Source organism: Elaeis guineensis, chromosome 15 (genome assembly GCF_000442705.2).
Source record: "Elaeis guineensis isolate ETL-2024a chromosome 15, EG11, whole genome shotgun sequence".
Classification (NCBI taxonomy): Eukaryota; Viridiplantae; Streptophyta; class Magnoliopsida; order Arecales; family Arecaceae; genus Elaeis; species Elaeis guineensis.
In genome coordinates, this window is record NC_026007.2 from 62,121,340 (window position 1) to 62,135,435 (window position 14,096).

General features: G+C 40.9%; 1 protein-coding gene across 1 annotated transcript; it reads right to left on the minus strand.

The window, feature by feature from the left end:
* Positions 1-10,581: 10,581 nt before the first annotated feature.
* Positions 10,582-13,167, minus strand: LOC105058164 (protein DETOXIFICATION 48-like). The gene is made up of 2 exons (XM_010941001.4): positions 12,433-13,167; positions 10,582-12,302 (listed from the first exon to the last, which is right to left on the minus strand). The coding sequence occupies exons 1-2, from the start codon at positions 12,550-12,552 to the stop codon at positions 10,782-10,784; spliced, it is 1,641 nt and encodes a 546-aa protein (XP_010939303.1). The 5' UTR covers positions 12,553-13,167; the 3' UTR covers positions 10,582-10,781.
* Positions 13,168-14,096: the final 929 nt, after the last annotated feature.

Consider the following 14,096-nt stretch of genomic DNA (forward strand, 5'->3'; position numbering starts at 1 on the left):
CAACTTTTTTTTACTATTATACCCTTCAAAGGAACTCAAGAAACCCAACAAAGAAATCCAAGCAAAGATCCTACCTTTTAATTTTTTTGTATCTTTTCTTTTATTTTCGTTGATTTTTTTTCTATCCACAGGAGGCTCAATTGGTGGGAGGCTTCAAGTGAGAGGCTTGAAATAAGCTATAGGATTGAAATGTAATATTAATTTTATTTTTTATTATCAAAAAGATAAAATAAAAATTATAAAAAATTTATTAACTTCTAATTTTTTTCTCTCTAAATTTTTTCTTTTCTTTTCTTTTATAAAAAAACTTTCAATCAAAAGAAAGTATTAACTTTCTTACCCTTTTTTTTTTCTCCTCTCCTATTCTTATCTTCCAACCTAGGCATTAATAAACATCATGGGTGGCAGCTTTCAGTTGCCTTCCTTAACCACCAAAAAAAAAGAAAAGAAAACTATACGTTCTGTATGAGCTTTGTCAAATCTAACTTCTTTGTTAATCAAAGAAGGATGATCATACCAGAGATCTTCCTTCTTTATGTATAACTACATTTGTGATCCATCAATAAGCTATTTGTATTGCAGGTAGTTTTATATTTCATTCACTTATTCCACTGTTTGTAGGTCACGGTCGGAGTCCACAGAGTCTTTCTCACAATTTCTGGAACTCCCGTATCTCCTTGATATTACAATTGAAGCCAACACACTGAGTACCAAATTCTTGAATTCTACATGTACATAGTGATGTGGATGATAATTCGACCGACCCCGGTATGATTCAAGTTGGAATCAAATTGGCATAACCAACCTCATTATCTTGGCACGGTCGATCTGAAGGCACAACCGTATCAGCCCAAGAACACTGGCGGTTGTTATGCTCGTAGCCATAATCGCACTATTAAGATATCTGTAACTATCGAAAGTTGTTGCGGCCTACTTAAACCACAAACTAGCTGTTAAAAATCTATCATCAGTCGCTAAACTACCAAACTTTTCCTCTATTATACAGGAACAATGCAAGGTTCTGGTTGTATAAAATTGAAAATTTAAAATTAAAACAATCCTTTGGAAAACAAACCCTCTCCATGCCATTGGATGCACTATGGCGCAACATTATGTTGCTGGTTCTAGAAACTAGCTTGGTCCTTTCCACAGGCTTCTTTGCAGAATTAGTTCGGGACTCCACCTTTTAATTACCTGTATGCTTGAATTTTGATTATAGCAATAAAGAATTTATTACACAGGATCTGATACCACAAAGTACAGTATGAAGAAAGAAGAAATAAAATAAAAAATATAATATAAATATGTAGATCGACCTCAAGCCTATCTCCACGGGGCATGCAAGCTTTCCTATGAAAGAATAAAACAAAACTAATACAAGAGGAACTCATTACTCAACCCTTGTACGAGAGTCTCTCACTGAAAAATCCCAAAATCTTTATAAAAGCTCTTTAAAATCTCTCTTGAAGTATTTCTGTACCTTCATCAGGACGTCACCAGCTCTCCAACATAATAAACAACTCGTCAATCGGAGCTATATAGGCTTCAAAATCTCAAAAATACTGTTTCAATAGGAATACAGATTCCCAATCAATTTTAGAATCATTCGTGACCGTCCGATCGTGACCGGCTCGCACCAAAGCCGTTCGATCATGCAAAATAGCCTTTAATAATGTTCGGATTGAGTTCCAACCGTTCGCTCATGATCGACTGTGATTTAGACTGTCGGATCATGCAAAAACTCCTCTGGACCACATGTGGACCGCGTGTTCGGTCTATGTGGCCTCATGGACCGCCCAGCACCCTGCGATCCATAATGGACCATGCTGGGGTGCTGGGCTTGGGCACCAGCACGTACTGGTCCCATCCAAGCGCACCCACACTGGGCCATGTGTGCCCGTGCTGGGCCCGCTCATGCGCTAGGCGCGCGCGCGTCTCCGCCGGCTACTGCCAGCCCGCCACCGCTTTGTACACGGTGCTACCTTCTCCAATCTTCTTTCACGCATATCTTCGCCATCTGGACTCCGTTTGGACTGTTGTTGGACTCATTGGACTCCGTTCGTCGTCCTGGACCTCGCTGTGGGCTCAATATGGATCGAATCTCGAGGCATCAATTTTCAACAATCTTCATCTCGATTTGATATTCGACCTCCATTTATCTCTAAAAGCTTATAATCCATCTCACCCCCACACCCTGGGGCATGCTTGTTGTCTCATGGATGGGCAAATATAGAGGTTGACCTAAGCCGCTAGATCCCACCTCCATCATGGGCTGTGTCTACTCTGACCAAAGACTGCTCAAGAAAGTCTTCTGCGGCACTAGGAACTTCACTCTGCAACGTTGCCTCTCGTCCTCTCAAGTCTCCCATCTAGTGCCCGATCCACCTCCACCTCGCTCTGGGCTCTTCCTGGCTCCTGAAGCTCCACTTTGCATTGAGCTCACCGTCAGGTAATAATATCCTCTCATCCTCTTCTTCTCCTTCAGAATAACCCTATCGCCACACAATACCTTCAGGATTCCTCCACCAGCTACTGTCCTATAATCTCTCGAATCCAGTCTGCTCAGTGAGAAAAGATTCTGTCAAAAATTGAGTATGTATCGGACCTCTCCCAATCTCCTCACTGCATCATAATGTATCCTCCAGCTGACCATCTTGATGCCTCTGATTGCATAGCTCAATCCATCTGGCAGATAAACAGTGCCCTCACTGCTCTCCAGAAAGTCAAACTGCTCCTCTCTACAACATACATGATAGGTGTATACAGAGTCTAAAATTCACTATTAGAAAGAAGTAGATACCTCGTCAGATATCTCTAGGACATCATCCTCTAACTCACTACTGACCGTCACTGCAGTAGCCTTCGTCTGATCTCTGAGTTGAGGGCAATCTCTGGCTAGATGCCCCAACTCGTTACATCGATAATATCTGATCTTGCTCAAGTCTCTCATCTTGGGCTTGGACCGTCCTTATCGCGATCTCTTGTCACTCTGTCTGCTGCCACCTGCTCCTCCAAAAATCATCAAAGCTGAGCTACTACTACCTGAGCTCGAAGTTGGGTTCACCCTCCTAAGAACCTCGCTCTGGAGAATCATCGAGGTGACCTCATCCATCTTGATGGTGTTCTTCCCCACTAGAAGAGCGTCACCAAGGACTCATATGAAGGGGGAAGCGATGCTACCAAGACCAGCACTCTGGTCTTCTCTTCAACTTTCTCGTCAATGCGAAAGAGGTCGGTGATGATCTTCTGAAAGTGACTGAGATACTCCTACACGCTCTGTCCCTTAGTCATCCATAGCTGATAGAACTGCCTCCAGAGTAAGAGGGTGTTGGTGAGATACTTTATCATGTATAATTCCTCGAGCTTCGACTATAGCATCGTTGGAGAAGTCTCGCCAAGCACATAAATCACCACCTCATCCGTTAGGTATAAGCAGATCGTACTTATCGTCTGCATCTGGAGTCGCCTCCAATTCTGCACCTCCATGGTAATCGGCTTCTCCTCACACAAGAGAGCGTCGATCAATCCTTACTGGATGAGCACGCCCTTCACCCTTGCCTGCCATAAGGAGAAATTATTCTTTCCATTAAACCTGTTGATCTCTACCTTGATTGTGCTTATCTTCTCTTTCTTCTATCTCGATCACCACCTCCGCAACTTATGCTTTGGTACCACCTTGCTCTGATACCAATTGTTACGCAGGATCTGATACCACACGATGCAGTAAAAAAAAAGAAGAAACAAAATTAGAAATATAATATAAATACGTGGATTGACCTCAAGTCTACCTCCACGAGGCATGCAAGCTTCACTATGAAAAGAATAAAATAAAATCAATACAAAAGGAACTCACCACTCAACCCTTGTACAAGAGTCTCTCATTGAAAAGTCATAAAATCCTCACAAAAGCTCTCTAAAATTTCTCTTGAAGCCTTTCTACACCTCCAGAACGTTATCAGCTCTCCAACACAACAAATGGCTCGTCAATCAGAGCTATATAAGCTCTAAAATCTCAAAAATACTGTTTCAATAGGAATACAGAGTCATAATCAACCTTAGAACCATCCGTGATCGTCCGATTGTGACCGGCTCACACCAAAACCATCCAATCATGCAAAATAGCTTCTAATCATGTTCGAATTAAGTTCCAACCGTTCGATCGCAACCGGCTGCGATCTGGATCTTGGATCGTCCAAAAACTCCCTTGGACCACGTATGGACCGTGTATTCGGTCCATGCAGCCCCATGGACCGCCCAGCACCTTGCGGTCCATGGTGGACCATGCAGGGGCACTGGGCCTGGGCACCCGCGTGCACTGGGCCATGCGCATCTGCACGCGTTCATCTCCATCGGGCCTGGCCACGCCACTGCCAGCCGCCAGCCCGCCGTCGGCCTGCAGCCATCTCGTGCATCATGCCATCTTCTTCGATCTTCTTTTGTGCGTATCTTCTTTTTCATTGCGGTGGTGTTGATGGGGAGTTAAAAGCTATACATTAAATTCTTGGAAACAAGTGTATCGATTCAAAGTTATCGGCTCTTGAGGTCTAATTGGCTGCTGAGCCTGGTCTAAATTCTCGGCGATAATCTTGATTCCAATCCCAAGAATTGGTGCGCAGTGCTGAACTAATCAAGAACCAACATAACAAATGCCAGTTTGAACACAGATTCTTCTCATGTTTTTTTCTATCAAAGGAAAGACGCCTTTCTTTTTGTGGCTTGGGGAGTCTCTTTTACTCTGTGGTCGTTGAGGTCCACCATGCCTCTCTTTCACCATCATTTTTCTTGCTCCCAACCTTCAATTCACGGCGAGAATTTTTTTTTCCAAAAAATAATATTTTAAAATAATATTTTTTAAAAAAATTATTTTTTTAAAATAAAATTTTAGTATATTTTGTTGATCATAAAAAAATGACTTATTATTTTATTGAGCACCTATTTTCATTAAAAAATTATGTAGAATACATATTATATTCTTAATAAATATAAAATCATATCTTTTTGCTCCTAAATTTTATATAAATAATAATATTATATTTATATTAATATAATATAATATTATATCATAATAATTTATTATATTTAAAAAATATAATATTATATTCATATAATATTAATATTTTAATATAATAAATTTATTAGTATAAATACTATATGGATATGAATGACAATATTTTATTAGTATAAATATTAAAATAATATTAAAATATAATAAATATTATAATATCAGTGTTAATATAAATATTATATTATATTTATATAAATATTAAGATAATATTAATATTATATTATCTTAATATTTATAAAAATAATATTTAAATAATATTTTTGAGAACTTATATGTTCCACGATCACATATTTACATCATTATTATCATCATAACCATCTATTGATATTTTATAAAATCTTAGTTGTAGATTTTTAAAAAAAATATATCATCAATTTTTATTTAATGAGAAGTTTCAAAATTAATCTCCTTTCTGAATTTTTATTTTTCATTCAACGTGAAAAATAACTTTCTATAAATTTTTTTTTTTATTTTTTTCTCTTAAAATACCAATCAAATAAAAGACCCCTCTCTATTTCTCAGAACCTATCTTGTCAATATTCCCCGCTCCACTTCAGTAATCCAAACGGGTCCATCGAGGTTTTAATGCAGAGGCTTCCAATTGTCAAACGAAGGCATTCTGGTCAAACACGAGCAAGCCAAATTAGTCAACCACCTTAGCGATACCTTCTTTGCTTCAAAGCCAAAGATGCCTAAAGCTTTCATCCTCCATTGTTGTCTCTCGCCACTTCCAGGCTTAAGACAATTGTAAGGAGGGCTTTTCTCCATCTCTCGAAGAGATATCTTACTTTATTGAGAAAGGAAATGATTGAATGATAGAGTATTAGTTTGTGAAGGGTGGGATGGGATTGTTGAAGCTTTTTCTTCTCAATTAAAAACAACACCGTTGCTTTGTGGAGTGGGTTGTAATTTAGAGAGACCGAAAGCGACTGTGAGACAGGCCCTCAGCTTCTAGTGTTCAACACCAAATTGCCTGATAAAGAAAAGTGGATTGCTAGCTATTTGGTGGTACCCCACCATTCCTTCCAGCTCAGGTCACCCACCATCCACCTCGACGACCAGTTTAGCACTCCTTTTGTGACCCCTTTCTTTGAGGCATTTGCCATGAGATCGAGCTGAGAACTAATGTGGTGTCATGAGATGAGACAGGCTTACGTAACTGATAACGTTCATGCTTTGCCGTGTTCAAACCTTGTTCAAAGTCCAGAAAGGGGCTGGTGGGTGGGTTGGTGTAGGATATGGTTTTGTTGATCCATTTTAGTTCAAAGTTCACACCTTTTGGCAGTGTAACTTGTATTATAAATTCTGCTTTCCTGAATGATTGTGCGGTAGTTCACATGCTGATGTGAAGTGGCCCTTCTGCCAGGTATCTCTGGACCATTGAGCTAGAGAGGTCTCAACCTCCTCAAATTTCTGAGTCTCAAGACTTCATAGAAGTCTAGTAGAGTCATTGGCCTCCTAGCTAGATCACCCATGTGGCAAGTGTGTGTGAATTGTTGTATATTGATATATATGATTCTTTTAAGTGTTGACACATGGTCTGACCAAGGGTAAAGAGGACATGGAACCCTATAAGAGGGCTACCACATTATGAAGGGAAACATGGTCTGTGCTTCAAAGTCAATGAAGCCCACCATGTGGAAATCTTTTGAGTTTGGGGACATGCAACCCTAGTGTAGCCTTCCTTGGCCTTATGGGAACAAATTACGCCATGGACGGCGGTAAGTGTGAGGTAGGAGACACAAGTGTCACTGCCTGGAAGGGAAGCTCAGCCTCCCCCATCCTCTTTTGAGAGGTTGGTGGTAGGCAACTTCAAGTTGTTTTGGGCTTTTGCGCTTTGGGGTGGGAGGAGATAAGGAGCACTTACTGATCTATCGAGGGGCCTTGACATGACATGTAGAGGGTATGGAGGACTAACTCAAGCTAGTTTTAGGTATGGCAAAGGGAGAACCCTAAAGAAACAACAAAGGATGGGTCCTTCTTCTTTTCTTTTCTTTTCTTTTTTTTATCTCTGCCTCTCTCTTCAACCTTGTTTTCTTCTCTCTTTTGCCGCATATGGAGCTTCCTACCCCACATAACTCGCCACCTCCATCAATTACCCCTCCTCCCCCTTCTGATTGCAATGCATGCATTATTTTTCTACAGAAGGAAAAAAAATACTACATTATGCGGGTTCTTAGTGATAGAAACTGTTGTTCAACAAACGACACTTGCACCATTGGCCGACCATTACTTTATCCTGATTTTTTATTTAAAGATAAAAGTTATGTTGCGGTGCCACGTGGCATAATAACAATATCATGCTGCGTAGTGATGATGGTCCTTATGATTATCTCTCTCTTTTTAATTTGATTACCTTGGTTGACAAAGGTCACATTTGCTTGGTCTGTCCTTTTAAAATTATTTGAATCAATGTTAATTAGGTTTTGAAAGACATAGCATTCTTACTGATGACCACCATAAGGTCCAAATTAACCCATTATACAAATCATTGTAAGTTGAGTTCCAATCGAGCAGGGTCGTGTTGAGCACCAAAGATGCCTGCAATTGAGATGGAAAGATGATAAGTTTGTTTAATTGCAAAGCTGCATGCTAATATATTTTTTTTTTTAGCTCCTTTAAACTTTGGTCTCTTTAATCATGCACCGACCTTTTACGCACTTTCAGTGTCGACATACGTACCATAGGTGGGAAACTTATCATTACATGATAATGTACTTTGATTCTTTTATCACACCAACAATAGTTTGTATAATTTGAAAGGCGAGATGGCAACTGCATTAGGCAAATGTAGTGCAAGTACACAAACATCATGAAATCAGTCAACATTGTCGATCTCCGATGCCTATCATAATACTTATTTGATCTTTGTTGGACTACACTGATTGTGATGGTACGTTATCATGTGGGAAGCATGTTTCAACCTTTCCATCTGGCTTCCAGACGTCATTATTCTAAAAGGTCCATGTCAACAAGTTTTGCATGCTTTGGTAGTACATATCCAAAGCCTGCTTGCTTTGATGCTGTGTTCAAGTCCTAAAGTCTGAATCCTTGTTGTCAGTTTAAATGATGTCGCTTGAGCGTCCCAACCGATCTTGCATCAATATAAGAGACTGAGTTCCATCCTGCATGTCCTCACTCAGATTTTTGACCAATCTTTCGTTCATCCTATTTTGCTTTTCTAAAAAATAAGATGTGGATGGAAAGAGATGTAAAGATTATTTTAAGGGAGAAGAATCCTTCATGATAACATTGGATGGATGCATAGAGTGTTTGATGAGTTTCCTCATTATACCTCCTCGAAACCTCTGGTACTTCTCCAAAGAAAAAAGAAAATAGTTTAAAAAAAAAAAAAAAAAGAAAAGCTTTATTAAAACCTCTAACAGTAGGATTTTCGCTTTTCCGCAGTTGGAAATTCCGACCTTGAAGCTACAGTATTCTTCAAATCATTACACATTCTTCAGTCATCTAAATTTGAAACTAGCCTAATAACTTTGAGAGCATGTCTTTTATAATTACAAACAATTTATTATTTTACTAGTTCTACAAATTATTCATGGTTTATTCATAGAGAATACATATGATGTATTAAGTAGAATTATATTATAGATTGACAACTATCATTCATTGCTTCTAGTCAAAAAAAAAAAAAAAAACTATCATTCATTGCTAGGCTAAGGTATCACCTTTTCCAAACCTTTCTCTTATGCAGGCATCTCATATGTCACATTACTTTTCTCAATTTTTTACCCAAAATTTCATACTTTTCATATTTGCAGTAATGTTAATTAAGTATAAGACCTTCAATTAATGGAATATTCCATTTAATGTCCAAGCCTCTGTTTTGCTTACAAAAAAATGGTATAAATTGATCATGGCAAACCAGAAGATGCTTTTGCTTTAGCTTGACATCCTTGCAATAAAAGATCATGAACATGGAATGCATATATGCATCTGTTTTTCCTCCATTATGATGTGTCAAACACCCTCCAGCCCTTCGATATGTTATCTGATGGCTGTTGATGCAAGCAATCACCATTTCAAGCAGCAACAACATTGCCAAAGAGGCCAAGAGGCGCCATATAAAGATCCCTCTAGTCCCTTTTTCTCCTGACGTTATGCCAAAATCTGATCACTAGGAAATGGTTATATGAGTACTAAGAATGGTACCGAAGATGGAGACAAGAGAAAAGAGAAGAAAAGTTGAGAAGCACAGATGAGAGAAAGAATGAGATGAACGCACAACAAAGGGAGATTTTTCCTAAAGATTAGGTGTGGCGTTCACTAAAGCAGAAAAATGGGGAAATTTCATCTTTCCTAGTTCTTTTGTCTCATTGGTACAAGTGAGTAGAGTGGGAGGAAAAGGCTAAGGGAGTGGGGACTACGGGGAAGTACTGTTTGTTTTTTCCTCTTCAGAGGCAATGCAGAGAATTTTGTCATCTGAGAAGTAGACAGAAGTAATAATATCTGGATATTGTTTCTTCAGTTAGTAGCAGGGACCCCAACCTCCCCCTTCCGGAGGAACTTTGTCCACTATTGCCTCCCATTATCATCTATCACTATCTCCTTCTCTCTCTGTGTGTGTGTGTGTGTGTGTGTGTGTGTGTGTGTGTGTGATGCAACCATACACATACATTCAAGAGGATAAGCACTCTTCATATCAAGTGAGATGGGCCAAAAGATGTGTCTACTTTAGCAAAATTGCCCGCTTTATTTTGAACAATCGTAATTTGATCTTTATTCCAGATTTAATTCTTTAAAATTTTAGATAGCTCTAATTTTTTAAAGAGGGGATCTGATTGTTATAAAGAAAAAGGTTTGAAATGGAAAAAAAGTAAGATGATCACAAGGAGAGAATAACATGAAATTGGAAAACACTAGCATAGACGTGGAGGTTTTTTTTTTTTTTAATGGCATACAAGGTAGCAATTTTTAATTTCACGATTCTAGACCTTTAAACATTGCAGAAATAAACATTTTATATGATACAAAGATAACTTCTAGTATAAATATATGTAAAAATCATGAAATATCATGATTCTTGAACACATTCAAATCCAGACTAAAAAAGTTTAAAGCATTTAAATCTTGAATGAGTGCTGGAGTTTGGACTGCGGAAGATAGTTTATGCAGCTGGAATTCTGAAACCAACGCACTGGTCATCAAAGAACGGAATATTAAAACACTAAATCATGTTGTTATTGACTAGATTAGTCGTTGGATTGGAAGGGAATGGAGATAACAGAGCCGAGCTGGGTTTTCTTCCTAAAGTGAACTCCTTTAGAAAAACTAGTACTTACAATGGGAAAGGAATGTTATAGTGATAAAGGCATCTACTCTTTAATGGGAACAGGCACCCAAATTAAAGAATGTCAAACTATAAAAGGAACGCATTTTTAATGTGATGTTTGGTATGAGCCACTGTCTCATATTTGAAGTAAGCTTAGAATAGTATGAAACACTAGAAATGGCATACTGTCTCTCAAGTATTAAAATTAACATCTCCATTACCACCCTATCCCTATCAAACACATAAAGAAAGAACACTTCCAGAGATGGAAAAATAGAGTTTCATCTATAGTGTCACCTGGATACATCAGATAAGAGCAATTAAAAAAAAAACTGAAAAATAAAGAAGGTAGAAGACACGACCTCTCACTCCAAAAAAAACCCATGAAAGCGAGGAAAAAAAAAAAAAAAAATCTCCAACTCCTCCTTATTCCACAGGAATGAGCTTATCTGTCTCTAAAGGATCGCTCTTCCCATCATCACCATCGCACCGTATCTCTTCCAAATTAGCTATCTTCTTGCCATCTTGAGTAGAAGCTGGAACAGCATTGCAAATGCCATAGGAATCATTAGCAATAGGAAGGATAGCAGCAGAAGAAGACTTAGAAGCCTTGGTCAACTCTTGAGCTCTCTTCGCCTCCACCGCCCAATCCGTCGTAACCACCACATATGCCATCAACGTCGCGCATGACGCCTGCGCCGCAAGCAAGCCCAACCACAGGCCGGCGAAGCCCATGCCGGCGGCGAAACCCATCAAGATGGCGACCGGCATGCCGACCAAGTAGAAGGAACCCAGGTTGATGTTCGCCCCAGTGTTGGGCCTCGCGCTCCCCCTCAGCACGCCGCACCCCGTCGTCTGCGGGCAGTTCCCGAGCTCGCAAAGCCCGGATATCGGCAGAGCCACCGCCGTGAGCTCCAAAATCTCTGCATCGCTCGTGAACAGCCTCCCCCACCGGTGCCTCATCGAGGTGGTGAACGCCATCGCCATCAGCCCGACCACCACCGCGCAGGCCAACGACACGATCGTGGCTTTCCGGGCGTTGGCGGGCCGATCCGCTCCCAGCTCGTTTCCCACCCTGGTCGACACCCCGAGGCTTAGCGCCGAGGGGAAGACATACACCAGCGACGTCGTCTGGATCAGTATACCCATCGACGCCACCGTGGTCTTTGGATTCACCAAGAGGCCGCACAGCATGATCATGAACTCGTACCACCACCACTCGAGGCACACTGAGGCGCACGTCGGGATGGCGAGCCTGAGCAGCGCCGACCACCCTTTGAGGCAGTCCACACTCGGGCTCACCCATGACACCTCGTGGACTCCAGAGACCAGTATGAAGAGAAGCAAGCAAAGAAGGAGGTTCAGATTAGTCCAGACCATCGCCAAGGCGACGCCCGCGATGCCCATTTTGAAGCGGACGACGAGGAGGTAGTTTAACGGGACGTGAAGGATGACGGAGATGAAAGAACAGTAGGTGACCGGCATGGTGATGTTCTGAGACCTCAGATAGATTCTTAGAGGGTGGAGGAGTGAGAGGAAGACGAGGTCCGGGACAGCGAAGGTGATGAAGGTGTGGGCAGTGGAGGAGATTTGTTCGTCCTGGCCACACCACAGGAGAATCCTCTTCATGTTGAACCAGAGGAAGGAGATCGGAAGGGAAGCGGAGAGGAGGAGGAGAATGGTTCTTTGGAGGGTAAGGCCCAGGAGCTTCCACTGCTTCGCACCGTAGGCCTGGCCGCAGATGGGCTCCATGCCCATGGCGAGGCCCGACAGGACCGAGTAGCCCGTGATGTTGGCGAAGCCGATGGAGAGGGAGCCACCGGCGAGCTCGAGCTCACCGAGGTAGCCGAGGAAGAGCATCGAGATCATGGCGCGCGAATAGAGGACCAGACCAGTGAGAGCTGTAGGGATGGATATCCTTCCTATGGCTCTCATTTCCTCTACCACCTGAAACGCAATTCACATCACAAAACGTTAGCATCCATCCATCAGCTTGGAAGTAAAAGTTTCAGGTCTTGCATATATTATAGAAGAGCACAAGTTAAACGTATAGATAATTAATTAGTTGGTTAGTTACCTCAGAGAGAGTAGGCCATCTTTGGAGGTCCTCTTCCGAGTGCTCCTTATGGGGGACGTCCAAGAGGTTGGACTTTGGTGAGGAGAAAGGCAGCTGAGAGTCGGGAGTGGTATTGCACATCGTGTTTGGTTTCCTCCTTGTGATTTCTTCCCGTTTCCCACTAGACTTGGATGATAATGAGGGGATTGGAGGCCTTGGAGTTGCTTGTAGGTTTGCTCTCTTCGAATTGGTTCGGAAGGGTGAGGGGGACTATGCTTATATAAGATAGGACAGAGTAGGAGAGTCATGGCCACGTGTTTGAAGAAGAGGCAACAGCTTATATCTCAAGTCTTAACCCATCTCCCTGTGAGAAGAAATGGAAATGGTATCTAGGAACCGAGGGAGGGAGAGAACCAATACAAGGGAACAAAGCAATTGTATGATCTTGATAAGGAGGCAGATGAGTAGATCCTTATCTATATAAACCCGTAATAAGCTAATTGGTGAGACTGATGTTGGTGCCTTTTGGCCTTTTCTTGCGTTAGGATTTTTTACCACTTCACTTTTGTTGTATTTCTTCTGTCTCTCAACTTTTCTTTTACCTAAACATTATTTCTAGCTCTATCACATATGGTCCCAAACCAAGGATAATCTTTTCCTCTCCATTTTTAAAGCTGTAAGGTTTGCATTCTGGTCTCTAGAGCTTTGTGTTTGTCGAGTGGAATCCACCATGCATGTGTTTATGCAAATGCTCGCTTGTTTACCGGTCAGCCCATGTTTTTCAGGCATCATCTAATTCGTCACCGAAAGGAAGTAGTTTTTTAGCTTTTAGTAACGTTTCCTTATCCTCTTTGTGTGGGGATGATTATTATATAAGAAGCCTTTCATGCTTTCAGTGATGTTTCCTATATATTTTCTCTCTGGTTCTATTATGACCAAAAAGTTTTTTTTTTTTTTTAGCTTTTAGTATTGTTTCTTCTTCCTTTTTCCTCTAGACGTTACTATTATCAGTATGTCTTAGTATTTTTTTTTTTTTTTCTTGAATGATTTTACTTTATTTCCTGCTTAAAAAATGCGAAAGCATGTTTGGTTGGTGCTCCATTAACGGGGTGTTGTTGGAATCTTTAGGCAACTAAGAGTCTCCCGTTCCCCATCTTTAATTAGTGGGATTTTGTTACGACAGGGGAGTGGGCCTCGGTTGCTAACTCTGGCAGCACCGGCATTTGTTCCCCGTCCAACTTGCTATCTAGCGTTAATGCCCTCCCCAAGTACCTTCCACCTCAAAAGAGAGCTTTGCGCCTGGAAGACGTAGGCTTCAAGCCCGGCCCCTAGTCTCAGGGCTTCAAATCTTCCAAGGTGACTCTAAAGGTTTGAAGTGTTGTTGAAACTTTAGTGGGTCCTCAAGCTCCCAATTGGCTTCATAGATATGTCACGCATTCATTATCAAATCTGTTGAGGAATAATAGTCTCATATTGGGTATTGGATAGGTTAAAGATTCTTATCCTGCTTATAAACTGTCGTGCCCATCCATCTAAAGCCTCCAATCTTAACCTGATATCCGAACTGAAAACATCTGAATTTTTAGATAGGATCTTATCATGGTATCAGTGTCCCTCATTTCAGATTTCGTTCCTTTAAGAGAAAATGTTGAGAAATAATAGTTCCACATCAGATACGTTAAAGT

Bases quoted from the DNA above. Each gene is read 5' to 3' on its own strand.
- LOC105058164 (XM_010941001.4), bottom strand. From the start codon at position 12,552: ATGTGCAATACCACTCCCGACTCTCAGCTGCCTTTCTCCTCACCAAAG. The intron at 12,303-12,432 runs GTAACTAACCAA...ATTGCGTTTCAG, and splicing joins GATGGCCTACTCTCTCTGAG to GTGGTAGAGGAAATGAGAGC.